General features: G+C 50.0%; 1 protein-coding gene, 1 long non-coding RNA gene and 1 pseudogene across 11 annotated transcripts; 2 read left to right on the forward strand and 1 right to left on the reverse strand.

Moving 5' to 3' along the window:
• Positions 1-1,251: 1,251 nt before the first annotated feature.
• Positions 1,252-16,139, reverse strand: LOC122426487 (serine/threonine kinase 11 interacting protein). Of its 10 annotated transcripts, none has more exons than XR_006265173.1 (25): positions 15,813-16,101; positions 12,918-13,123; positions 12,636-12,710; positions 12,263-12,358; positions 11,763-11,870; positions 11,567-11,638; positions 10,343-10,469; positions 9,970-10,073; positions 9,754-9,849; positions 9,464-9,505; positions 9,119-9,265; positions 8,857-8,941; positions 8,027-8,308; positions 7,659-7,864; positions 7,243-7,359; positions 6,970-7,144; positions 5,154-5,384; positions 4,969-5,072; positions 3,921-4,018; positions 3,646-3,824; positions 3,358-3,439; positions 3,097-3,167; positions 2,363-2,610; positions 1,395-1,680; positions 1,252-1,278 (listed from the first exon to the last, which is right to left on the reverse strand). XR_006265173.1 is itself a non-coding variant. In XM_043445475.1 (25 exons), the coding sequence occupies exons 2-25, from the start codon at positions 15,871-15,873 to the stop codon at positions 1,531-1,533; spliced, it is 3,162 nt and encodes a 1,053-aa protein (XP_043301410.1). In that variant the 5' UTR covers positions 15,874-15,885; positions 16,068-16,139; the 3' UTR covers positions 1,252-1,530. The 10 variants fall into 10 exon arrangements, 9 of the variants coding, with proteins under 9 accessions (XP_043301410.1, XP_043301406.1, XP_043301405.1 ...); XM_043445475.1 differs by having other exon boundaries at positions 1,252-1,680; positions 15,813-15,885; positions 16,068-16,139; XM_043445471.1 differs by having other exon boundaries at positions 1,252-1,680; positions 2,363-2,553; positions 15,813-16,103.
• Positions 16,062-21,235, forward strand: LOC122426489. Its single transcript, XR_006265174.1, has 3 exons — positions 16,062-16,198; positions 18,321-18,453; positions 20,972-21,235. It is a non-coding gene; the product is annotated as an uncharacterized LOC122426489 (long non-coding RNA).
• Positions 21,236-23,090: 1,855 nt separating this feature from the next.
• On the forward strand, positions 23,091-23,862 carry LOC122426132 (annotated as a pseudogene).
• The last annotated feature ends 3,431 nt before the right edge of the window (positions 23,863-27,293 follow it).

A 27,293-nucleotide genomic window follows, 5' to 3' on the forward strand; every position in this document is an offset into this window, starting at 1 on the left:
CCTTTGCTGACAGCCCAGGTTTGAAGTCATATGAGCCTGGACCTCATCAGGTCTCCTCTACCTACTGATGGGATCATGGCCAGTCATTCACCTCCTCTCAGCCTCAGTTTCCTCACCTGTAACAAGATGCCACTGTCTCCTAGGATCTCTGCGTGGAGCAGACCACCAGCACTGAATTCAGTGTCTGGTGTGTACATGCTCCCGAAATGAAACCCACTTGTTAGTTCTCAAAACCACACACAAACTCAGCCCGAGCCGGGCTCAGGAGTACAAAGGGAGTCCCCAACACTCCCTGCTCAAGTCCTCTCACAGGACCTCTGTACACAACTATATGGGTACCACCACTCCCCTTGGGTTATTCTTGCATGCCGGAAACAGATCCCGACTCAGGCTGCCTCAAGTCAGAGTAGGGGTGTATGCAATGAGGGCCCTTTCAGTGCCTCATATCTGGCTCAAATTAGCTAAAGCCAAAAAGAAACGAACAGGTCTCCTTTGGCTCACAAAACCAAAATTTCCAGGGATATCTGCCTCTGGGCACAGTCGGACCCCAGGACTCCATGGACACCACCCAGACTTGGCCTCATTCACCCCACCTGCCTCTCAGCTCTGACTCCCTCTCCTGGCCTGGGTACCCGCCTCTCACGATCAGCGGCTGCAGGCTTATTCTCTCAGCAGCCCTCCTGGGGGAAATCTGCCTCTTTCTTGGTTGTTCTGGCAAAAAGCCAGGCCTGAGGCTTGGTAGGCCAAACCATGGGCATTCCTGAACCACTCACCATGGCTGTGGAGACACAGGTAAAGCAGTGGGGTCAACCCACCCAGGCCCTGGGCTGAACGAGGTGGTGAGGAGAGAAGGCGGCAGGGACGGAAACCCCCAGATGCCCGCTCGCCCGTCCTCCCTCCACACCCCAGCTCTGCACACCCGCTCCCCAGTCACACTCCCTTCCAGCTCACACTGCCAGTGGCCTGAGATGCTCGTTAGTCCCCAGCTGAAACTCGAGAGAGTGGGAACCTAGCTGGCCCAGCTGTTGGTTGGGCAGGGATTTCCTCGCCAGGTCACATGACAGGCGCTGCTGGCTGAGGACGAGTGCCCGTGGGTAGGAGTCCAACTTGATCCCATCGGCGGAGCCAAAGCAGGGTTGGAAGATGGTTGGTGTTGCAGTTCACACGAGGTTGCCTGGCTGGTCCATTGTGGAAGAGCCACGGGCGGGGCAGTTTCTGTTAGAAGAAGCGGGGGACAGCAGGCCTCACGAGTGACACTTCCAGGTGCCCCCATGGCATCTGGAATGGAAACAGCTTTATTGATACCTGAGGAAAGTGCAAGAGAAACACTCCTTCTGACCACTCAGCCCATCCCCTGGGGCCAGGTCAACTAGAGGCCGGACTAGTCCTCTCACCCTGCCCATGCGCCGGGGGTCATCCGGGGCCTTGCTGGCCAGTGCCCAGAGGCCAGACGAGTCAGCGGCCAGAGTCTGGAGAGAGGACATCTGTAGCTGTGGCTTCAATGGCAGGGGCGGGGCCAGCCTGGCAGCCTCACTGGTTAAGGTCCAGAGTCTCCTGGGTCACAGTTCGGAGTCCGATGGAAAACAGCTCCTCCCAGGGCTTCCGGATCCAGGCCAGCAAGGCTGTCAGCTGCTCCGGACACACAACTCGGACTGCCCAAAAGCTCTCCAGCCGGGACACCTGGCATACAAGCAGCAGTGAGGTGAGACGCACGAGGGCCGTGCCCAAGCAGGGAGGCAGCAGGGTGGGTCTCAGGAGCACCCACTGCCCCTCCCAGTTCAAGGCGTCCCCAGGCCTGTCTCTCTCCAGAAAAGATCCTGACCTAGCTTTTAAAACAGAATGCAATCGGCACTGATGGAAGACCCCCCAAAAAGGCTTTCTCGTTTACCACCTTGTATCTTTAACCCTCCCTGCTTTCAGACTGTCAGTTCTGGAGTCAGCTCCAAGGAATCGCTGGGACTTAGTTCCTGGCTCTGTCATTTATGACCTGGGCCCGCTGGTTAACACCCCCCAGCCTCAGAGGCCTCAACTGTAATTGAGCTAAAACCATACTGCCTCCTCACGCAGAGGCTGTAAAAATCACACGGCTGGCGCACAGGCCCAAAGAGATACAAACTCCAAGCAGCGTTTGCTTCGTCAGGGCCTCCGAGCTAACACAAAGTTGGGCTCCAAGTCCACAGTGTTCCCACTGCCCATAACTGCTTCCTCACTACTGTCCACACCCCGTGACAGCCTCCCAGGTCCCGGCACCCTGTTCTCTGCGTTCCCCCCATCATGACTGCCTGTGGTTAAGTTCCCTAGAGCCCAGATCCGAGTCTTCCTAGACCCACTTGCCGCACCGCCCCCCGCACTCGCTCCACACCTCGTCGTAGAAGACCAGCCGCAGGGCCTCCGGGGCCACGCGATACAGCAGCACGGAGCTCAGGCTGCTGAGGGGCTGCTGCTCCCTGACGCTCACTGAGGGGCCTGGCCTGGGGGGTGGGGCCTTCTCAGACGCTTCGCCAGACGCTGCTGGAGGAGGGGGCTCTGCCTGGGACTCTACAGGGTCCTCATCTAACAGGTACAGGGTGGACAGAGTCAGCAACAGGGACACAGGGCAGGCAGCGGGTCCTAGGGTATAAGAGACAGGGTAAGGCCCGGAGAAGAAGGCCCTGGAAGAGCCTAGATCCCCAGGTCAGTGTCCCAGTGCTGCTCCGGAGAGGAGAAGTGACCACACAGAGGCGGCCACAGCATGGTCTGTACCTCTAGGGGCCAAGGTCCTCCCTTTCCCAAAGTCCAGGGATCTCTAGCCTCCAAAAGCTCCGAGGCCCAAGTCAAAGGGAACTTGCCCCACCCCCATCCCCACATCAGAAAGAGGCACCCGCTCTCCCCTCACCAAAAGGGTAGGACAGGGCGGACTGAGATATCTGCTCCACTTCCCAGAGAGCCTGGGCCCCAAAGCAAAGGCAACCCAGGGCACTCCCTTGCCTCTCCAAAGAGGCTGAGACACCAAGACTGCTACTGGATGAAGTCCACATCCCAGCACTGCGAATTACTACAAAGGCACAGAGAGGTGCCCAGAGGCTGGAGGGTTGGAAGGCCGGGGCCGGACCTCACCTTCAACCAGGAACGCTCGAAGGTAGAAGAACCGGGGAGGCTCCAAGGAAGAGTCTGTCTTCAGCAGTGGCCTGGGGAAAAGGCGGCAGGCCCAGGAAGGAGCGGTCAGCCACACGGTGGGAAGAGCCACGGAAGGGTGGAGTGAGGAGGCTAGGCCCAGGTCAGGAGGCACGGGGGCTCAGGACTCCACCCGGGGCTTGTGAGGGGAGGGGCTGTGTTCCACGAGCAGCCGTCTGGGCCTCAGCCTCCTCTCCAACTCACCAGAGCCTGTGCTTCGGGGTCACCTCCTCCTCCGTGGCGCTGACACTGCTCCTCCGCGTGGGGGGCAGGGACTGCAAGACATCTGGACAGAGCCAGCCGGGGACAGAGAGCCCTCAACGACTCCGGCTCTTCCATCCCAACCTCTCCACACCTTCCCATCCTCCACGCTGCGGAACTTCCAAGAGGGATGGGTCCTGTTACCCGTCTGTCTTCACTGCGGGCGCCACTGTGGCGCTGTGGTCCACAGCCCCCCGCCCCAGCCTTCCTCCGCCCCCTGCCTCTTCTCACCAGTGAGCTCCTCCAGGAAGGCCCGGCAGCGCTTGGCCTCTCGGGGCAGCAGGACACAGGCCCCCATCCCAGCTGCCCACTCCAGCCGCAGGCTCTGTCCCGCCAGGCCCAGCTCTATGTGCCGCAGATCCTGCAGGGGAACAGCCAGGGCCGGCTGCAGCCAGCTCGCCGGGGGCCCGCTGTGGAGATGGTGAGGGCAGAGTGGCAGGAAAGTGAGAGCACAGTCAGAGCCTGGGGGCCCGGGCCCTTCCCTGGCAGCGGCCCTGCCCACTCACCAGATCTCCCCTGTCACCTTCAACACGTAGAACCTTTGGTCAGACACAACCACAAGACACAGAAATTCCCCCGGGTGGCCTGCCAGCGCCAGCGGCACCTAAGGGGAAAGGAAGGTTGACGAGAAACAGAGAGGACTAGGGAGGCAGCCGGCAGATTGAGGGCCAAGCTTCTGGTGACACTGTTCAGCCATCCGGCCTCTCCGTCGGCCTCGCTCTCTAGCCCATAGCCCCGCCTGCACTCGGACCCACGTCAGGCTCTTAGTAGGTCTCCCTGACTGTCATCTCGCCCCCTCCAGCCCACCCTCTGAGAGGACGACTGCCCCCAAACACAAAACCCACCGCCACTCCCCAGCTCCCCAGACTTCAGAAGCTCCACAGGCCTCAGGATCAAGTCCGGGCTACGACAGACACCAGACGATGCTTCCTGGCTCCTCTCGGGACACCTGCCCCGCCCACACCCTGGCTGCGCCACTCAGCCACTTCTCCCCACCAGCTCCTCTCAGGCCTCTGTGTAGTTGCTGCCTCCTTTCCCTAGAACACTCTTTTTCTCCCTCCCATCACTCATCCTGCAGGAAGGAGAGGCTTCCCCGAACCCCACAGGCTGGGATCAGACGCCCCTCGAGGGCCTGAGCCTGATTCTGGCATGGGCACACCTCATCATGGCTGCCTGTTCCTCACACCAAGAGAGAGGATGGAGAGCGAGACTGTGGTCCTCTAGGCCCTCAGTGTCCTGCAAGCGCTCACAGATCCAGAGAGGGACCGAGAGCTAGGTGGATTTGCAACAATGGCCAGAGGCTGCACCAGGCAGCCTGCAGACACCAGCTCGCACATAGGCCACACACCCTGTGAGGTGAGCAGGGTCCTCCCCGTGGGAAAGGGGACACTTCAGAGGCTCAACTACCAAGGAGCAGGTCCAGAGCCACACTGAGAGTCACCATTGGGATTCAAACTGGAAGCCAAGCCTGGTGGCTCCAGAGTGACTGCCCAGACAGTCTGCTGTGGTGGAAACAGGCAGGGGGCGCACAGGGCAGGGCGGGCTGGCACAGACCTTGAAGCAGCACTGGAACTCCTCCTGGGCATCGTTGAACACCTCGACATCCAGGAAGAGTCGGAGTCGGTGGTCCACGGAGCGGAGGCCGCAGCGCTCAGGGGCTGGGGGTGAGCAGTGGGCCGTCAGCCTGCCCGGGCCACCCCTGCACCCCTCCCCCAACACCTCTGTTCGCCTATACTCACGCGGGCTGAGGCTCCAACTGTGGTGGTCATGGGAGGCTGGGGCCTGGGATGGGGCACTGCCAGCCCCGTTGCTGGGGTCGGTGTGGCCAGGAGGGTCGTGGACAGCACTCGGGGACTGCGAGGGGGCCAGCGATTGCTCTTCCCGTCTCCGCTCCCCACTGGGGGTTCCGGGGGACACGGCCAGAAGAACCACGTGATCACTACCACAGTATGGACATACAGCAGATGATTCTGAAGCGGGGATGGAGACAGGTCATCAACCACACACATACACACATACATAATATCCCTCCCCCCTGACCCCACCCCGTTGTGCTCACAATACTTCCTCCACACTCTGGGACTCACCTGGGCCCCATCTCCAGCTTCACACGCTCCCCATGCTCCCACCCAACCTGATGCCCTCAGCAGGCCAAACTGCTGACCAATCACTCCCCATCCCAGTGATAGATGAGTAGGCCCACAAGCTCCTCAATACACCTGCCTTCTCATTTCAGGAGGCCCACACCCACCTAGGCCCTGCTGTGGGCCCCTCCCACAGCCCTGGGCTGGGCATGTACGTGAAGTCTGAGAGCCCAAAATCAACAGATAAGGGTAGAATTCCAGGTTCTCTATGCTCGGTTCCCCATCTGTGAGATGGGGATGATGACGATCCCAGAGGGTTGTCAGGACGAGTGAACGGAATTGGGTAAAGAAACCAGGCCACAGATCAGCGACGAGACAGGAAACACTCTTTGAGCAGCTATGACATGCTGGAATGTGCTAGAGCCTCTGACAGCTGTATCGAAACTCTCCTGACCCTATTGTGCAAGTAAGGAAAGCAAAGATGGAGTCACTGATGTGCCCTGCCAAGGCCATGTAGCTGGGGTCAAGGCAGCAGCTACTGTGTGTGGAAGACCTCGGTTCTGAGCCAGGCATGGTGCCTGGTGCTGTTCTGTCACACTGAACTCTCCTCATGTCACGGGGCAAGTCCATCCTCCTCTTTGCTCAGACGAGGTGACTGAGGCTCAGATCAAAGGAGGCCAGAGCACATAGGAATGTACAAGACTAATGCCACCACCGAAGGGACGCCAGGGCCACATGACCCTCGGAGGATAGACAGGGTCTGGGACCAGGTAGGGCTGTTTCTGTTATACACACTGTACTGCTGGGCTTGCAGCTGCCCAGGCAAGTTCAGGTTGGAGAATGAATGAAGAGGGCTCAATTTCTGAATAAAATTTAAACCCCTGTTCCAGCTACTGCCACGGAAAAAAAAAAAATGTGATTAATAAAAATCAAACATTTCAGTGCAGGTGTTACCAAGAATATTTTTTTCTTCTTCAATGTCTTCAAAGACATGACTTTTTGACTGGTCTGCAATGGAAAAATCTGTCATCTTAACAGAGTGTGAAGAAATGCCATGAGGTGTTACTCAAGTGACTCACAAGGTCAGTCAGGGAAGGACAATCTAAGCCCCCTCACACAGCACCCCACTACGGCTGCCAGACAGCCCCGCACTGCAGGGAGTGCTCGTATGTTTTATGTGGCTTCTGAAACAGGAGCCCAAAAAAAGGAGGGAAATGCTCCAACTTATGGGAAAATAATGGATATGTTTAAGCAGTTACACAGACTGTACTTCCTGACTTAAGAGGAAAAGAGGATATAGTTTATTTTTTTGTAAATGTGGCAGGCAGACAGTTTTAATTTTTCCTCCAGGCTGAAAAGCTGGCCCCTGCTCCTTTCTTCCCTAGGGTTCCCCCTCCACACTCCCAGCTCAAAGCCATTTTCCCTGAAGCAGCAGGCGCATGGACACTGAGGTCAAGGGCAGGGCTGGTACCTGTCTTCTGGAACAGCGGCCTCCAGCCTTCCTCATTGTCCAGCCCCAACCTGGGCTCCTCTGGCTTGAACTCGCGGCCACAGCGCAGACACTGGAGTCTGTCCCCTGGCGGGCCCCCTGCTTCCTCAAGCTGATGCTGAGAGGTGGCTGCTGGCGTCAGCACAGCCAGCAGCTCCTGAAACAGGGTGGGCCGGGCACAGCTGTGAGCAGGACCCAAGTCCTCAGGCTTCCAGCCTCCCCCAGCTGCCTGGGCCCCACGCTAGGTTCTGTCACCTGGACAGCCGCCTGGGCATCTGGCTCCAGCACCACGTAGCGACGCAACTGCCGGTCGGGGCAAATGTAGGAGAAGCGGAGAGCAAGGACTGGGCCCTGGGGTCGTGGATCTGAGCCCTGCATAGGAAGAGGGGTCAGCAGGATTAGGGTTATGCTGAGAGCGTGACAGAAACGAAAGCTCTGGCCTCTGTCAAAGTGCTTTTGCTGACAGCCACGCTGCAGCCCAGAAGCTCTGCCCCTCAGCCCAGCCTCCGAGCCACCTGGGGCCTGCCTCTGCCCCCTTAGTGCCCCTCCCAGCTCCAAGCCCAGTGACAGAGCATGGGAAACACCCGGCCCAGTGCCTGACCAGGCTGTCAAGAGTCAGTTCCAGAAAAAAGCCTAGCACCCCTTCCAGAAGCCCTGCTCCCACAGCTCACCTCGGGCACCTGCTCACTCTGGGTCTGGGTCTCTGCCTCTATCTCAGCTGCCTCCAGACTCTGAAGCTCAAGCCGTTGCAGGGTTCGAGCCGCTTGGAGCTCCACCTCAAATAGGTGGCCCGTAGTGACCCAGAGAAAGCACTCGCTGCCCCGCACGCCCTCGGGCCCCTCCAGGGGACACACCAACATGGGCCGGCAGAGCTCCACTAAGGAGAGACGGAGAGGGGGACGCCGTGAGGAGGAAGAGGTGGCCAAGACTCGGCCCCCACTGTGGGGCGGCCGTCCACCCCCGTACGTGGGCTCTCCTAACCCCCGGACACATGACCACCACCTGGTTCTGGCCTCCCTCGCGGCCACTGAGCGCTCACCCTCCACTTCGCTTTGCTCCTCTCCTCCCTCCTCTTCTCCCTGCTCCTCCAGCTCCTCTTCCTCCTGAGGCTCCAGCTCTGGCCGGACCTCCTCTGCCACCTCCTGCGGAGACTCCTCAGGCGGTGGAGGGCTGGGCACAGGCCCTGGGCTCAGGGCGTCCGGGGACACCGTGCTGGGGGCAGAGGCCTCCAGGTGATTCCGATACTGCAGCCAGTCACAGCCAAACCGCTCCCGAAAGCTGCTCATGAGTTCCAGCTCCCGATGCTGCTGCACAAACCACCCTGGGCAGGCGGGGGAGCGCGCGGATTAGCAAGCCCAGCCCCACCACGACCCCCAAGCCGCCCCATCTTCTGGGCGTGCCCCTCAGGGTGAGGTAAAAAAAGGGGGTGTGACAGCAGGGGATGGCCAGTTCAGAGGGAAGCCGAAGTCTGCCCCTTCGGCAGCAGGTCCTGAATGAGTTCTATATGACACTGGGGTCACAGGCAACTCAGAAACACAAAGCGCCTGACACTTAGGGAGATTGGAGAGACAGGGCAGCGCGTTTAAGGTCCGGAGACGTCCTCTGGTTTAACCCAGCTTTTCCCAAACTGATGGGGCCTCGGAACCCTCTCATTATCCAACCCGCTGACACCCAACAAAGATAACATTCCCTGAAAAACCCTTTGGAAAGTGCTGCCCAGGAGCAGTCTCTTCTCCGTCCCTCAGACTGAAACAGGAAGGAAGACGAGGTCCCCGCAATGCTCCACTCCACCAAAAAGAGAAGTCCTCCCAACTACAAGACTGGAGCGCATGGGACTGGGGCCGGGGGCCTGGGGGTGGGCCGACTCACCAGCCGGGGAGGGGTCCAGCGTCCGGGGCTCCGGGTCTGTGTCACTGGGTTCCGAGATACTCGCCCGCCTCACGCGGACTCGGCTCTGAGGTTGGGAGAGGGAACCCACGTTCTATGAAAGCCAATGGCCTCCCACCCCACCCACCCGGAACACCCACCCGCAGGCAAGGACATGCCCTGACCACTCCCAGGACACCCGCAGCCCAGAGCCCCCGTAAACGCACCCAGGCCCAGGCACGAGGCAGCCTAGGACCCCACTTACCTTCACCTTGCGGAGCGGGGGCTGGGCAACAACGCCCCCTGACGAGGGGCTGTCACTCAAGTCAGGGCCACCGGAAGTTTCGATCATACTCCCCACTGGCCAGGGCGGAGGTGGTGCCGTGGTGCTGAGCCCCGAGGACGTGGAGGTCTGGCGTGTGACGACAGGTAGGAGACAGAGGTTGGAGCCAGGGTGCACCCCTCTTCTGCTCATGCTCCCGAGAGGCGGGGCCTACTTTCCAGCCGACCGGACAGATCCTTCCCCAACTCCCCTCAGTTTCCCTCGGTTAGTGCCCTTCCTTCACCTCCTCCCAAATCGATCCTGCCCCGTCACTCCCACCACACGAACCTGTAAATCAGTCAGTGACAAGGCCTTTCCGTCAAGAAGGAACTGAGCAAAGATAAAAGGGGAGGGCGGTGTCAGTGGGGAGCACACACTCTGGGGAGCCCCTAGCCAGGGTTGGGAGCCCTCCTAGTCCTGTAAGGACCAGCAGGTTCGGTGAGGGGGAAAGGCATAATAAGCCAGCAGCCTGAGGCCTCAGCCCCTCACCAAGGGATGTGGGGAAAGGCAAGAGCGTGCAGGGGTGAGGGAGGCCTAGCAGGAAAGGGAATGCGGAGCAGACACGGGCAGACACTCACCCCAGCAGCAGCATCCCGGGCGCGGGGCGACAGGTACCGGGCGGTGGCCACGCGATGTTCAGGGTGGAACCACAACGGGTTCCCCTCCAAGCAGAGCTGGGCACAGAGGAGGAGACTGAGGTGGGCCTTGGGCCTCCTTCTATGAGGAAGGGGGCTGACCAACTCAGCATGGGGGGAGGTGGGGGGAGGGCACGAAGCCAGCTCCCCGGGCCTCACCTTGCGGAGCTCCGTCAGCAGCCACAGTGGCGCCAGCTCCCTGTGTCTCTCCAGCAGGTTGTAGGCCACATCCAGGTGCCGCAGGTTCCGCAGCTGTTCCAGGCCTGGGGCAGAGATGAGAGGGGAGGTGTGAGCAAGGCTGTGGGTGAGCAAGGGTGGAGGGGTGTGGGGTGGGGCAGAGTGGAGTGGAGGGGGCGTGCTGGGGGAAGGCATGGCAGAAAGGCCAGCCTGGGCACCCCATACCTGGCTGAAGGCCGCAGGAGGCTTTGGTAGGCCATGGATCCCAGGCCACCCTGAGTCTCATACCGCCCCCATTCCCTTCCATGCTGGACCACCACCCCCACCAGCACCCCCAGCACACTCCCCCACTCACCATGCAGGCTCTGGAGCTCATTGCCCCGCAGAATCAGGGTTCCCAGAGCAGCCCCTGAGGGTCCCATTTTCGGCACCAAACGCAGGTGGTTGTAAGAGATGTCCAGGTGACAGAGCTCAGACAAATCCTGGGAGGGGATGGAGGGGACGGTGACACAGAGTCTCTCCTTGGCCACACTCTAGCCAGGCTCCTCTGAACCCGCTTCTTGACTAGGCCTCGAACTTGGCCTACAAAGACTACAGACTCTCAGCACAAATGATTTCACCTGCCCCTCTATCAACCCCCACGTTAAGACGAACAAATCTACCAGTTTCTAACAGCTCCGGAATGACCACCCCAGTCTCCTGACGTCACTTCCCAGGAAAACTGAAGGTGCCAGAAGGACTGAGTTTGCTCCAGACAACACCTGAAAGATAGGGCCCAGCTCTCTGACTCCGTGGGACTTTGACAAGTGCCGGTTAGCAAACTAGACAGGTTCACATGGACCAACGCCCCTTCCTGTTTTTCTTACACGTCCACGTTCCCAACTTCAGAGGAACCCGACTAGGGTTTGGTCAAAGAGAGAATCTGCCCAAGCCCCCACCGTCCCACTTCCCACTGCCTCATGCTCCCTTGAAAATGCTCACCTCTGCACAAATCAAACTGGAGTTCAGTTCACACCAAAAAGCTTATTACTGATTAAAACAGTTTTACTACTAATTAAATATCACCCATCTTTTTTGCCATTTTTTTGTTTGTTTGTTTGTTTTCTTTTCTTTTTTTTTTTTTTTTTTTGTTTTCTGCCATTTTAACCAGAATCCAGCTTTATCTCTGACAGGGAGACATGGGAGACGGGTTCAAGTTCACCATGAAAGCTACCCTTTACTGAGCTAGACCTTCAGCTAAGTATCATCAGATCCTCTTCACAATCATTTTCATACTATAAAAGTAGGTACTCGTATGATGTATACTTTACAGATGAAAAAATTGAGAAGTTAACTAATCTGTCCCACGGAGATTAGGAGTTGAGGTTAGAACATTGGTTTGTCTTATGCCAGAGTCTGTGCCTCCAAAGAGTACTGCCTCCCAAGATGCGACTCCATGAGGAGTAGGGGTGGGGAAGCAGGGGGGTGGCAGATGAGAGGCAAGAGCAAGGTGGGAGCAAAAAGAGTCTACAAGAGAAGGTCTGAGCTGCACAAGTGGAGGCCCAGGTGGCACCTGCCCAGCCAGGCTGTTCATACTCACCATCAGGAAGCCCTTGCAGTCCTGGACTTGATTGTGGCTCAGGTTCAAGAAGCGAAGAGCTGACAAGAGACGCTGAGGGGGGATAGGGACAGGAAGCAGAAAATCGGACATCCCCAGGCAGCCAACTGGCCCTCCACCCTAAGGGCCCATCGCTGTGGTTCCCCAGTTTCCCCAGCCCCTCCTGAGGCTCACTCACTAGGGAGCTGTCTAAGGCAGTCAGGGCATTGTAGCTGAAGTCAGCAGACAGCAGAGCCAGCCAGGGCAGGGCAGAGCAGAGGTCACCACCGCAGGCTGACAGCAGCTCCTGCACAGACAGGCGGGTGCTGTTACCTCCACTCTCCGCCCCCCACCACGCCGAGGCCACGCTCTGTCACCTGGCCGTGCATTCACTCTATATACTGAGCTCTGTCTGGAGATGCAGACTTAAAGAAAGGCCAAGGCCCCCTTCCCAAGAAATGTGAGCAGACAGAGCAGAGGGGAGGCAGACGTGAGATGTCGAATACAACATGCTCGGTGTGACTGTAAGCTCCACGGGCACAGGGTGCTGTGGGAATACAGCAGAGAGGGTGAAGACACTGTCTAGCAGGACACAGGAGGCAGGAGGCAGGGCACGCTGCAGTGAAGGGGCAACATCAGAGCTTGGTCCTCCACGTCCCTCAGGACAAGGCTGCCGGGCTTGCCCCTGACCCTCCTTACCTCTAATGCCTGGAGGCTCCTGCTGCAGATCAGGGTCTCCAGTTGGGAATAGATGCCACGGAGGCCATGGAGGCAGTGGAGGGGGACACCTCGGAGCTGGAGCAAGGGAAGGGAGGGAGGGACGGAGGGAGACTGAACTTCACGGAGGACAGATGTCTCATCCCCACCTCCCAATGGGGAGGAGGGGAACGATGACAAAGCTACCTACGGTTCAGGGCAGCCTTAAATGGAAGAGTGGGTGCGTGTCACTGCAGAGCAACAAGCATACTCCGGTCTGCCCCCCACACCCCACCAAGAGGCCACCTCCCTGTCCCTGCCCCAAATGTCTACTCGAGCTGGGTTTTATGCACCAACATCCCCCAATGCCCCATACCTCCAGCTGACGAAGGGACTTGAAGGGAAAAATTTTGATGGGCCCTGAGAGGCCAAGACCTGGGACATGGACCAGCTAAAAAAAACAAAAAACTACTCAGGTCACTGAGGCCTGGCACACGTCCCTTTCCTTGGCCTCTCTTCCCTAACACTGCCAAGCACAGCACGCTCCTCACCTGGGTCTGGACCCTGTAGATTTTGTGCATGCATGCCACACCCCCAGCCCCACCTCCCCTCTTCTTTTGTGCTCTCAGTACCCCCCATCCCATCCCCACCCCAGAACCTTGAGTGAAAGCGTTTTCTGCAGCACATCGAAGAGGAACTGAAGCTGGAGGATGATGGGGGAGTCGGCGGGATGGGAGGGCAGAGCCACAAAGCCTATCTGGCCAGGGCCCCATGGCCCCAGATGCAGCTCAAATACGTGGTTCAGGTGCTGCAATGTGGCAGTCAGCAGGGTCAGGGTGCTATGGCCAGACAGCACCACATCCCCTGCAGGGAGAGGGGCAAACAAGAGGGGTTCCATTTATTCTAAGATTTACAACCCCAGGGTACATCCACTCCCACTCACAGACCTGTTCCCATTCTCCACAACAGGATCAAACTTCACCACTCTTCCTCGCTCAAAAGTCTTCAACGGCTCTCCTCTATCTTTCAAAACGTCCTAACTTTCCTGCCTGGTAGATTGCTTCACTACAAGACTCCAACTTTTCTAAGTTTTCCTTCACCTTCTGCTCAAAAGAGCCCGGCCTACTCATAGTGCTGGAAACAGCACTGGCTCTCCAGCTTCCTCATTTTCTGACACACCCCCTTCCACTCTGCCCAGCTCAAGGCCCACCTTCTCCCGGAAGCCTTCTCAGCATGCACCACTGCTGAACTTTTCACCATAACTACTCACTTTATATGAGAGCAAATGAGAAGTTTTATCTGTATTTCTTTGTCTCATTGTACAAGGAACATGTGCACTTACAGAAACTTTCAAACAACACTAAAATGCATGTCAAAAAAGTAACCACTCATTTAAGCACTAAGGTATTGCTACTTGCTCTCCAGGTTAAAACTGCCTTCTCTCGTCCTTGAGGGCATCTTCTGGTATTCATTACTGCACCTAAAAAAATACAGCTACAAGGTCCTACTGTATAGAGCAGGGAGCTATATTTAATACCTTGTGATAAACCACAGTGGAAAAGAATACCTAGAATGTATATGTGTATATAACTGAGTCATTCACTGTACAGCAGAGCTTGGCACAACACTGTAAATAAATTATACTTCAATAAAAATAAATAAAAGTACAACTACAAGGTAGGTACAGAGATTTTTAAGTTTCTTGGAAAAAATAAGGATTGACTAGAAGAAGTTTGCAGAAATAATACAGAGAGATCTCCATACCCTTATATGTAACCACCAATGGTTTTATTTTATATGGAGTACAATATCAAAATCAGGAAATGAGCATTGTGGACAACGTGTACATATAGTTCTATGCCATTTTGTTACATGTAGGTTCCTGTAACTACTACCACAATCAAGATATAAAACTATTTCATCACTGCAGCATTCTCCCTCCTGCTACACCTTTAGCCACTTGTGTGCCTGTGCACACGGACTCACACACACACACACACCCTATCAGCCCTAACCTCTGGAACGAAGTCAGATTCTTGCTAAATAAGTTATCAAATCCTACAACCTTGTATGAAGGATTTTCTATGTACTAGACAGTAAGGATAGATACAGACAAGGTTCAAGGACTCTCCCTACCCCGAAAGAGCCTCCCAGTCTAGAAGAGGAGATAAGACATGTGTACAGTTAATACTACAAGCCAGAAAGTAAAAATGCTATACAGATACCACCAACAGGAGTGCAGAGAGATGGAAAGGCAGCTAACATTGAATAATACGTGTCAGACGTATGTTACTCCATTTAAACTTCACCAAAATCTCCTAAAAAGCACTGTTAATACCTGCTTACAAATATGGAAACTGGAGTGCAGAAAAGTTAAGAATCTCAATTGAGATCATAAATCTGATAGGAAGTTGTTACTTCCATCTGCTCTCAAAGCCAGAACTTCTACAACTAATGCCAACCATTACTGAATAACTACAATGCCACTGTGCCTAGGCTCGGAAGAAAAAAACTATAATAATTACTACCAATTTTGAGTGCTTACCATATATGCAATCACTGTTCTAAATGCTTTATGTGAATTAAAATTAATCCCCCTAGCAGTCTTTCAGTTAAGTACAATCGTTATCCCATTTTGCTGATGAGGAGGAACTAAGGCTCAGAAAACTTGAACAATTTGGTCATATTTGAAAGAGCTGGGATTCCAGCCCAGGGGCTTTTAATTATGCTATACTTCATGCTTTGCCACTGTCAACTACAAATTGGCACTTGCCACTAGCATTTGTCATCCACCTCTACAAGGATTAAATCATGTGGTACTGCAGCTGCTGATTGTCGACACCCCCTGCAAAGAGTTTAGGGTGGAGAGCAGAAATGAGGAACTTGGTGCTCTGGAACAACAATTTAAAAAAACCTGGCAGCACAGGTCTTCAGATAGATATTTTCAGGAACCAATTTTATTATGAGCCCAATTCTTGTATCTCTTCACATCTAACCCTCCTCATAAAAACACTAAAATCCTTCGTGGTGACAACTGTTGCTCATCACTAGCAGAAACGGTCTGCAAAAAAATATGTGCTTGATAGCATTTACTCTCCCTTCACCAAAATCACATATATACTGACCATCCCCCCTACCTCTTTGGAGCAGTTTCTGAGAACCATCTGAGATGCTAGCTCATGGGCTATAGTCTTCATTTTACCCAAATAACACCTTTTTTAAATTAGCGCCACAGGTCAACGATTATGACTAGTCCTTGGACTAGAAAGGCTTACGGCCAAGTAACGATCACTCCCCTCTGTGAGTATCAGAGAACGCATGAAGAAAGTAGCACCCGAGTTTGGCCTAGAAGGATGGCTAAGGTTTACACCATCAAAGACAAAGAGCGACAAAGCGAACTAACTCCGGAAGGAGTAGAGAAATTAATTCTTTGACACCCAAAACCTCGTGACCCTGAACAGCTGTAACCTCATGACTCCTAACTAGGCATGTCTATAGAACGTAGGAAGTAGCCCCTCTCGCCCAGCCTCAGCCCAACCGGAAGTTCACTCACCGGACTCGCGCAGAAGCCCCGCGAGCTTCCACACCAGAGAGTCCCGCGGGGCGGTCGTCATGGCCACAGGACGCTGGGGGCGGAGCCAGAGAAAAGAGGAAGCGGAAGAGCTTCAGGTGGTAGTAGTGCCAAAACGCCAGGACGTCCGCGCAAACCGAAGCCTCGCGGAGGAAAAAAAAATCAAACAAGAGGGCGAGAAAGAGCTCCTCTTTGGATCCGTTTCAAAGAGCATAAGGCCTGACCAGCCAGACTGACCTTCCTGTGTGATCCTCCCACCAGCTCTACAGCCGGACGCCTATCAATAATAGACAGGAAGTCCCGCCCCGGAAGAGAGGCGCTCGGAAGGGACGGCCAGAAAGTAAGCCTGCGCTGCTGGAAAACATGCCGTAAGTCGTGCGAATGTCGAATGGGGGAGGTGCCCTCTGGTTCGGGCGAAGGCGGTCCTTTCGCGTCTCAGCGTCCTGAGCCCAAACCCCAATCCCAAGCTGGGCCTCCGCCGTCCCTGCCCCTTTGTGGGCCCCGCAATGCCTGAGACACCCGCTGAGCTCGGCTGGGGCCGCTCCGGGTCAGTGAGGAAAATCTGACTCCTTGTTTGCAGACTGGGCAGGGAAGCAAAGTTGGGAGAAAAGGAGTTTTCTGTTACTGAGGAAAAGACTCATCCACTCATCCGAACACTCCTTTTTCAGTTAAAGGAGAGCGTGTCCGCCATGGGAGGCTGTTTTTTAACATCTGTGTGAAAGAGCTGGGGCTGACCGAGGTGCCATTTCTGGGGTCTCTTTGACCGTTTTTCCTTCATCTTCCTGCAGACTCGCTTTTCTTTTTCCTTCGTGAATATCAGCCTCTCACATTAGCTTCGTAACGCTCCACATGCACCACGACCTTTATTTTTCCTTTGTTTCGACTCCTAACACTTGAATTTAAAAGTTATTGTTTTGAGTTTGAAAATGTGAAAATAGATTCACAAAAGCCTAGGTTACTTGGGAAGGTCATTCAATAAGTAACCGATAGCTCCGAGACTGCAGCGTTCCCATTGTAGCTTTCACCTGGTCCCGGTCAAATACAGATGTTGACTACAGAATTAACGAGTAATGCCTCTTAACAGAATTTCTTGTTTTAAGGAAGGGTTTGGTTTTTTTAATGTAACACCCAATCTCCTGATTTATTTTTTAAATTAATAGTAGGCCAATTGAGATTAGGATTAAGGTCATAGTCATTTTTATTCCGAGTTACAAAATTTGAAGGATCTTCTTTTCTGAAGACAAAATATTTGAAATGGCAACTTACGCCTCTAAAGCACACAACTTGGCGACTGTGGCATACTGTGACCTGAAGCCAGAGCCTAGAAGAGTGAATCAGACTTAAGAGGAAACACATCATGAACAGCAAAGCAGTATACAAATATAAAGTAACAGTGGGACCTCAATATATTTTTGTTGATTATTAATCCCATTAAGGTGATGATTGTCAGTCCCGGTTTATCAGTAGCCTGGAACTAGGGAGTGGCTGAAACTAGGAAGTGGGTTCTCCCGTAGGCTACTGCTAATTCTCATTTTTTTAGACAAGAAGAGACAGATTGTTTTGATGTTTCTGACATTGCAGTGCTTTGAAATCAATTTCATTACAATATTGTAGTGGTTAAAAAAAAAAATCAATTTCAGGGGTGCCTCTCCAGCCCACAGAGTTTTTCACCATTCATATGGGTAGCCACCCCCACCCCCGCCAGATTCGTTCTGCATCCCCTTGAGTGTAAAAGTGGAGGCAAAGAGCAGCAAAGAAAGCTTAACTGGAAGAAGAAAATAGCTCCTGAGAGAAGCAGCAACAAGAGACTAAGCAGCCTTTTTCCCCCAGCCCTTGGTGAGGCCCATTCTCCTTTCTGCCCTTGCCTGGAGGGGAGGCCTTGGCCACCTTCCAATGAATTCTCCCCACCCCACCCCACCCCCCTTTTTCCCTCTAAGTTAGAGTGTATTTCTGTAAAGTCCTGCCATAAGGACCTAGACTAAGACAAAACCTTTGCAAAAACTTAAAGTCTTAAAGGGAAAAAAATTACCCTTTTACCATAACAGAAAAAAAAAAAAAAGACAGCATACACTTATATTTTGAGAAATATGCAATATCTATATGCAGAAAACCAGAGAATTTTAAGGACATTAGAAATGACCTAAGTAATTGAAAAGACAACATGTTCTAATGAAAAGATTCAATATTATACTGATGTCAATTTTATGTAATTTCCATCAAAATTTCAGTGGTAAGATTTTGGAACTCGACAAGTTGATTCTAAAAGTCCTCTGGAAGACTAAACATATGAGCACTGCCAAGAAACTCTGAGGAGAAAATAGAACAAGAGGCACTTAGAGGGACCATGCCCTCCCTACCAGATAGCAGAGTGACCTGTGAAGCCACAGTAACCAAAGAAGCATGATACTGACAAAGAGATAGACAAATATCGACAGAAACAACTAAGATTACATGGCAATTTTTTTTTTAACTCTCTCTTTCTCTTTTTAGTCGCTAAGCCATTACCAACTTGCGACCCCATGGACTGTAGCCTGCTAGGCTCCTCTGTCCATGGGATTCTCCAAGCAAGAATACTGGAGTGCGTTGCCATTTCTTCTCCAATTGACTTTAATGGTATAAAAAAGTGAGTTGTCCATAGTTTTGGAACAACTAGCTTTCCATCTGAAAAAAACTTAAGTTCCTAACCTTACATCACACAGATTAAATTCCAGGAGGATCAAAGAGCTAAACATTGTTTTAAAAATTAACCCTAAGGAATCTTTAAAGTTTGAAGTTCAAATTCACCTGTTAAAGAATTACTATCTTAATTTTAAAAACATGCAATGTCATTTCAAAAAAATTATCCTTAGAAAATAATAATACAGGCCTTGCTACTGCATAATTGCATATTGTTCAGTCGATAAGTCATGTCTGACTCTTTGCACCCCCAAGAGCTGCAGCATGCCAGGCTTCCCTGTCCTTCACTACCTTCCTGAGTTTGTTCAAACTCAGGTCCATTGAGTCAGTGATGCCATCTAACCATCTCATCCTCTGTGGCCCCATTCTTCTCTTGCTCTCAATCTTTCCCGGCATCAGGGACTTTTCCACATTATCATTAATAAAATTATGTTTCGCAAAGAAATGTTATGACATTATGCTCTTAATTTACGAACACCCTTCTGAGTTTTGTGCCACAGGAATCACACTCCACCTAAAATCAGAAATGTGCATTAGGTTTCATCTCCATATTATTGTGTGAGGAGGAAAGTGAGCTATAAGCAGCTGTTACTGCTAGCTTCCCTGACACCTCAAGTTGCCTGGAGTAGCATCCGCAAAATGCTTGTGTCTAAAGGGGTAAAGGAAGTTGTGCTGGTGACTAGCTTAGGCATCAAGGGAGGAGAGAAGGAAGGAAAGGTATCTTCATATAAGAATGACAAAATCAGCCACCAGAGAATGTAAACCTCAGCATCCTGGTCCAGGGCTTGTTTGTTTCCGCAGCCTTGGAGCATGCAATCCCCTGGACTGTTGCCCATGGGGGAACAGAAGTAATAGTTCATCTTTAGGACGTGAGCCTAGTCTCTGACCTGGACCTCACCACTCTGGTGCAACAGCCTCCTGCAGCAGATCAGATGACCAAAACCTAAGGATTCCTTCGTAATGAAAAGTTCACACTTGAAATTACATTGTGGGTAGGAAGGGTGAAATTGGATGCTTTGTTTCATCAACTAGGTATCTTCGAGAAGTGGAAAGGTGAGGGTTGGGGGGAACATGAAAGGGAATGAAGAGGTGCAAATATTAACCTCCAAAAGTAGATTTTGGTAAAAGAATTTGTACTAGTTAGTCTGTGTGCCTGGCACCCACAGCCCCAGAATTCAGTGGTCAGAGGCAGTCTATGTTAGAACCACATATCATGTCTCTTGGCTCTGCTCCCAGACTGAGCCACAAAAGACTGGTCCAGGAACTGACCAAGTCACCACAATCAAACATATGGGACAAGTCAGCAGTACTGGAGGAGATCTGGCTTGAGAACTCTGCGTTGGACCGCAACTAAGCAAGCCCATCCTGCCTGGTTACAGGAGAGACTGAATGTTAGGTGCACGGAGGGAAAGCTGGAGAGGCAGAAGCCGAGTTCAATATGAAATCAGCGAAAGCCTGAGAGCGAACAGCTGGCTGAGAAGCTGCAAAATAATGTTTCAGTGACCCAGCAGCAGCCGTGGTCACCCAGCCCAGGAGGAATTGCAGTTCTGCATAAGTACACTGAGGGATTCCCTGAGTGGCTTTATAGTAAACCTGAGGTCACCTGAGAGTGCCTTTAATTCTTTTCATTATCTATCCTGGCAGCCCATGGAATCATCTGAGAAGAGGGCTAAGAAGGGCTATAAAAAGATTGACCTTGGGTTTAATTCAGAACACAAAAAGGGAAAGATGGTACGAGAACTACATTCGCTATTCAAGCTCATGGGAAAACAGCAAAAGCCTGATAGGGGATGAGAGTGGAGGCAGCTATGGAGAAGAGAAGAAAGCAGACAAAAGTCACTGTTTAAGGCATAACCCATTCAAGACCTGTTGACAAAGACAGGTACATATGTGACAAGTGTCTGCCTTTGCAGTTCTGCCTACATGCAAGGCTGGAGAGAGGAAAGAAATGGTGCACAGCAAGGGAAGAAGCTGCAAATAGAATAGCAATAAAAACCTGCAAAGTGAAACAAAGAGAAGTGAGATCAGAGAGCTTAGGGTCTCCAGGACCGAGGGAAGGGGAAAGGCAGAGCCTGCTTTGGAATCTCAGAGCTTCTGTAGAACCTCAAACTTAAAGCACTCTCTCACTCATTCAACCAGTATTTACTGAGCCCTGACTATGTGCCAGATTCTGTGCTGCATTCCTAGTAGATATAGACGACAACAGTGCGGCTCTTGTTCTCAAGAGCCAGCAGTGTAGTGGAAGAGAGACTCCAGCAATCACATATCAACATTGTATTGCTTCCTATCATTGCTGTAACAAATGACACCAAACAGTTGCTTGAAACAACACATGTTTATTAGCTTATAATTCTGAAGATCAGGAGTCCAAAATGGATCTCATTGAGCTAAAAATTAAAGTGTCCTCGGGGCTTTGTTACTTTCTGGAGGTTCCAGGGGAGAATCTGTTTTCTTGTCTTTTCCAGCTGCCTGCATCCCCGGTGGGCGGCCCCCTTCCATCTTCGCAGCCAGCAATGACTGAGTCTTTTTGACATCACATCACTCCTGACACTGACCTTTCTGATTCCCTCTTCTCCATTTAAAGAGGATCATTGTGATTACATCGGACTCACCTGGGTGCTCCAAAATAACTTTATTTTCTGGTCAGTTGATTTACAACTTCAATGCCATCTACAATCTTAAATCTCCCTTGCCATATAACATAACATTTTTAATTGAATAAATTTGACATATAACATTGTGTAAATTTATTAGAGTGTACATGTAACATTTGCCCAGATTCTGGGAATTAGGACATAGACCTCTTTGGGGGGAGGGGCCATTATGCTGCCTATCACAAGCATGATGCATGTTATAGTAGAGATAGTGATATGGGAGATGGGTCTCATCCCAGACTGGAAACTGAATTCCTGCTGCAGCCTCTCCCTCTCATCCCAGATAGTTAGAAATAACAAAACATATGAAAATAGGTGAATAAATTCTTAATCACCCTGGATAACAAGGAGGGCCCTTAGTGGGCCAGAAACCATGAGGAGTCCCTGAAAGAAGGATGGCAAATGGAAACTGGACAAACAAGATCACAGCCCCAAATGTGCGTAACAGTAGACTGCCACAGGAGTTGAAAACAGCCGCAAGAGCATGCCATGCCTAGAGAGGGCGGATCCTGGGAGCTCCCGGCCTCAGGAGTCATCAACAGCGCACTGATTATTCAGCATGCTGCAGCATGTCAGCCACTCCACACAGGCCCCCCCTTCTTGTCTCCTGGGGCCACGAAATTCCAGCAGAAGTATATGCCTTCAGGCGGGAGCAGTGGATAGAAGATCGTCAGATGAAGAAAAAGGACCATGTTCTTGGTGACTGGTGACATAAAGAAGGAAAAGGGAGCACCTGATTGTGGAAGATGAGCTGCCAAAACATCCTACCTCTGAGTGTATCCCCCTGCCCACAGTAACTGACAAGATGATGATGTATACCATGACATTATCTCATACCCCATTTTGCTGAAGAGTGTACAGTCATACGGGAATCTGAGGTAAAGGAGGAGCCGCCAACCAATAATTACCATTTTTTTCTCCCAATAATTAACTTTGGGAGAAAGCATCTTAAAAGAGACAGCAGTGCATAGAGAAACTTTCATGCAGTGAAATAAATCAGAGAGCAAAAACAAGACTTTAGAAGAATTATAACATTCTTGAGTGGCAAAAGATATCACACTGACTTTTTCTAATCAACAGAAAAACTGAACATGATTATGAAGCAACAAAAATCCTCAAAAGAGTGATCAGAGTAAGCCCAGGTAAAGGATACATGTGTGACCAGGAGGATTGAGCAAATATGTGTTTTTCCAGCACATAGCTCAACACCAAATATACAAAGTATTTTATTTTTTTTAAACTAAGATACCCAGAGGATTGATCTAACACTTTCAACATCAGCTAATAATAAGGCTCTGAAGGAGAAAATAGAATATGAAAGGAAGTTATACACAAAGGAACAAAATATCCTAGAAATGAAAAAAATTACAAACGTGAATCTTCAGTTTGAAAGGTCCCATCAAATGCCAATTTGGATCCCTTTTACAGATTAACATGAGATTTAGTGTGACACAATTTCAGATGCATGGTAAGGAGGAAATCTTGAAAATTTCCGATTGGAAAAAATAAATAGATGAAGTACAAAAGTATGAGAATCATATGAACATTAAGTCTCATTGGAAACCAGGATACAAGAAGCAGAATTTTTTAAATTCAGAGGAAAAAATCTTTGACAATAGAGTTATACCCACAGCCCAACCATCATCATTCAAGTGCAAAAATAAAAAGACTTTTTCTGTTGAAAGGACTTAGAAAGTTTATCACCTACAGACTTACTCTGAAATAAATAATAAAAGAAGGTAGATCAATACTAAGAAAAATGAGCCCAAGAAAAAGGCAAAAAGCAATGGTCAGCAAAGACATCAGTAAATTGATTCAAACTAAAGAATTTCACAACCCAGGAATGAAACCAGGGTCTCCTGCATTGCAGGCAGATTCTTTATCAACTGAGCTATCAGGGAAGCCCTCTCACACTAAAGAGGAGGACAAAATGGAGGTAGGGGGGGAGGGTGTGGGGAGAAACATTAAAAGCATAAGAAGCCAGGAGCTGGTGGCAGATGGTGACGGCAGCACCTTGCCAGAGTAGGAAAGGAAGTCTTCACAGCTGTGGCCCGCACAAGCCCAGGATTTGCAGAATTTAATAAAAGTATGAAGATCTTGCCAGGAAACCTGAAAACAAAGCGATGATGTATCAAGAAATAAATTAGCAGAACTGTATAAAGACAAAGTGAAATGCAAATCTTCCAAATCTGATAGACCTAAAGTTAGTCTTTAAGAGCCCACAGACATTTTCCCACTACTGGGGAAAACATTCACTTGTTTTAAGGAGCTGATGACCACATCATTCCGTCACCACATCATTCTATCGTAAAGGTTCTATTCAAGTGAACATGGATACAGGGAATTACATGTAATTCAACTTTCTACTGGGAAAATTGTAAATGAGCTAAAGAGTCAAGGGAACATGGGACTGCTCCTCTAAGTGAAGCCTCAGGAGCTTTGGGTCATGAGAACTCTAAGTCATCTACAGGTGGAGGATAGAGATTGGGTCATTCCTTTTGTAAGCGATCTGAATACATCAATGGAGAAAATCAGCAGCCAGATGTTAGATTCTGCTTAAACTGTGAAGCAGCAGCTTCAATTTATTTGATGGAGAATTGAGACCTTACAATGACCTAACAAATGTTCAATTTCTGAAGTCTGTTAAGAGAACTGTAACTGTCTTTGCATGTATGCCTGAAATTCAGCAACGAATATTATAAATCCTTTAAACTGGCATTATTTTGTTCATTTATTTTTAATTGACTGATAATTGCTTTACAATACTGTGTTGGTTTCCATCGTACACCAGCATATATCCTCTACCTCTTGAACCTCCTTCCCACCTCCAACCCCATCCCACCACTCTAGATTGTCTCAGAGCACCAGATTTGAGCTCATTGTGGTTTTGATTTGCATTTCTCTAATAATGAGTGATGTTTAGCATCTTTTTGTATGTTTATTAGCCATCTGTATAAACTGGCATTGCTGGCAGAACATTTCAAAAGAAATTCCTCTGGAGCTTCTGCAACTGGTTCAGAGTGGCCACGGGAACTTGGGTACAGAGGAGTATCAAGATCAGTAATACATATAACCTAGAATAAGATTCAAAGCTTTTTAGGAGATAAAGCAAAAACTTGGAAGCCTTACACCTGAAATCATTAATACACCTTCCCCCCCAGAAAAAATTCAGTACTTAATGCAGTTGTTCTTGTTGACAATTTAGTGCCAATGACAAAAATTCCAATCAGGTTAGCCAATGAGAGTCATTTGATACAAAGATTCAACATTACACACAGGATCCTGGATGTTCCAGATTTTATTGTACACTCTGTCCTGAATTTGCAACATTTTACTTATTCTTGGCCTTCATTTCCAGAGTCAACAAGAAACAGATAATTCTTAATGACATGGTACTCCAGCAACTAAAATAATATTATTCCTATCCAAGCAGTAGCAGATCAGAAAGATGGTGTGCTGTATTAATAAGAAAAATACTTCCAGCATAAAAACAATCAAATTATTTTTATTACTTTTTTTTTTATTACTTTCCAGATGCATTTTGGTTTTATTGTTATTCTATCTTCCAGCCTTAGTATAGATACATTTGGATCAGGAACAGATAAATATGTTCCAATTTTTAGTTGCAGGGCTGGTTTATGTTGAAACTTTTAAACATCCAGGCAAACCAGTTTGTTACAAGCTCAGTATTAATGTAACAATATTTGTTTGCAGGGGCAAAAAGTGAACAAAACCCCTTTTGATAAATCATTAGGTGGAATTTGCATTGAAGTTTCTCTATAATGTTTTGACCAACAGCCATTAAGAAATCTTTTTGTCAAAATAAGTTTTTTGTGATATATACTGAAAAGTATTTATATTCTGATTTTGAGCTAGTTTGATCATTCAATAATTATTTCTCCTATTAAGACATTACGCATCTTTTAACTTACTGATTTAGCTATATATTACCAAAATAAAAAAATACAGCTTGGCATTGTTACATGTAAAGCTACGACCATCATAAACTAGAAACACAAAGACATTAAGGTCAGCAATCCTTGGGAAGACATATTAAACAACATTCTATTTATTTATTTATGGCTGTGCTGGGCTTTATTGTGGCTCATGGGTTCTTCGTGGTGTGCGGGCTCTCTAGTTACAGCACACAGGCTTTGTTGCCCTGCACAATGTGGGATCTTAGTTCCCCAACTAAGGATCGAACCCTCATCCCCTGCATTAGAAAGCAATTCTTTACCACTGGACCACCAAGGAAGTCCCTAAACAGCACTTGAAAATTGAGTAATTACAGTCCCTTTCAGAGCCTATCTTGATCACACTCACTTATTCATTGAACACATTTTTCTAGGGGACACACATATATATTGGGCTTCCCTGGTGGCTCAGCAGGTAAAGAATCCGCCTGCAATGTGGGTGACCTGGGTTTGATCCCTGGGTTGGGAAGATCCCCTGGAGAAGGGAAAGGCTACCCACTCCAGTATTCTGACCTGGAGAATTCCATGGACTATATAGTCCATGAGGTTGCGAAGAGTTGGACACGACTGAGCAACTTTCACTTCTTCACTTTCATTCTAACTGTTCAACCCAGAATATATTCTACTCCAAGACAAAACTCGTGTAGAAATTCAGGAATGTGTTATTCATCAAACATACTGAATCTGAAGAATGATCCATATAAATATTCGAAATTCTGCCGGAGCCAAGTATTTCCTGGATGAGACAGACTACATCAGGAAGCAGAGAAAAGCTTTTTCTTCTCTCCAGATGCCACTTCATCTTTGGTCACTATTTCTGGTTAGTCTTCTGTTAACTGCCATAACAGAGCATCACAAGTTTGGTGGCTTAAAAGAACACAGATTAATGATCCTACAATTCCTTAGGTTAGAAGTATGATATGGGTCTCCCTGAGCTAAAATCAAGATGACAGCAGGGCTGCATTCCTTTCAGGAGGCTTGAAGGAAAAAATCAGTTCCTGGCCTTTCCAGCTTCTAGAAGCTGTCTCTGCTCCTTGACATTCAGCCCCCTTCTTCTACCTTCAAAGCTAGTAATGTTGCATCCCTCTGACTCTATCCTGTCATCACATCTCTCTGACAACAGCCAGAAAAGAGTCTCTGTTTTTAAGGACTCGTGTGATTAGATTGGGCTCACAGGATAATCCAGTTATCTCCCTGCATCTTAGGGTCTGTAGTAGCCTTAATCACATTTGCAAAGGCCACTTTGCCAGGTAAAGTAACACATCACAGGCTCTGTCGGAGGCTTTGGGAGAGAATCTATTCTCAGCTTCTCCCAACCTGTGGCACCTGCTGGCATCCCTTAGCTCATGGCTGTATCACTCCAAGGCTGCAGTGACAGGTGTAAGATCTATTGGAAAGGGCTGTTACACCCCACAAAGCAGGTTGAACTTTGTATAGACAAAGTTTTTAAGTCACCTAAGGGATAAAATCATCCAAGAAGTTACCCCTGGGCACCAGGAGGGACATGGACTGGAGAGGTAGGGAGTGACTGCTTAGAGTAAGGAGGCTGCTGAGCTGCCCAATCAAGAATGGCTCTTTAGAATGTAAACTGGTGCAGCCACTGTGGAGAACGCTATGGGCAGTCCTTTTAAAACTAAAAATAGAGTTATCATATGGTCCAGCAATCTCACTCCTGTGCATATGTCCAGAAAAGACAAAAACTCTAATCCTAAAAGATACATCTACCCAGTGTTCATAGCAGCACTATTTATAATAGCCAAGACTTGGAAACAACTCAAGTGCCCATCAACAGGCAATTGGTTTAAGATGTATTGTGTGCTAAGTTGCTTCATTCATGTCTGACTCCGTGATCCCATGGACTGTAGCCCACCAGGCTCCTCTGTCCATGGGATTCTCCAGCAAGAATACTGGAGCAGGTTGCCATGCCCTCCTCCAGGGGATCTTCCGGACCCAGGGATTGAACCCGAGTCTCTTTCATCTTCTGCATTGGCCGGCAGGTTCTTTTACCACTGAACCACCCCCTGGGAAGCCCTTAAGATGCAGTGTGTGTATATAAATATATAAAATGGAATGTTAGTCATAAAAAAGAATGAAATATGCCATTTGCTGCAACATGGTTGGACTTAGAGAATATCATACTAAATAAAGTAAGTCAGAGA

The sequence above is a fragment of the Cervus canadensis genome, chromosome 24, assembly GCF_019320065.1.
Source record: "Cervus canadensis isolate Bull #8, Minnesota chromosome 24, ASM1932006v1, whole genome shotgun sequence".
In the NCBI taxonomy this organism is placed as follows: domain Eukaryota; kingdom Metazoa; phylum Chordata; class Mammalia; order Artiodactyla; family Cervidae; genus Cervus; species Cervus canadensis.

Excerpts from the sequence above, each read along its gene's own strand:
- LOC122426487 (XM_043445475.1), bottom strand. The coding sequence starts at position 15,873 with ATGACGACCGCCCCGCGGGACTCTCTGGTGTGGAAGCTCGCGGGGCTT. Across the intron at positions 11,871-12,262 it reads GGAGCCTCCAGGCATTAGAG|GAGCTGCTGTCAGCCTGCGG; the intron begins GTAAGGAGGGTC and ends CTGTCTGTGCAG. Across the intron at positions 9,266-9,463 it reads TGTCACTGACTGATTTACAG|ACCTCCACGTCCTCGGGGCT; the intron begins GTTCGTGTGGTG and ends GTCACACGCCAG.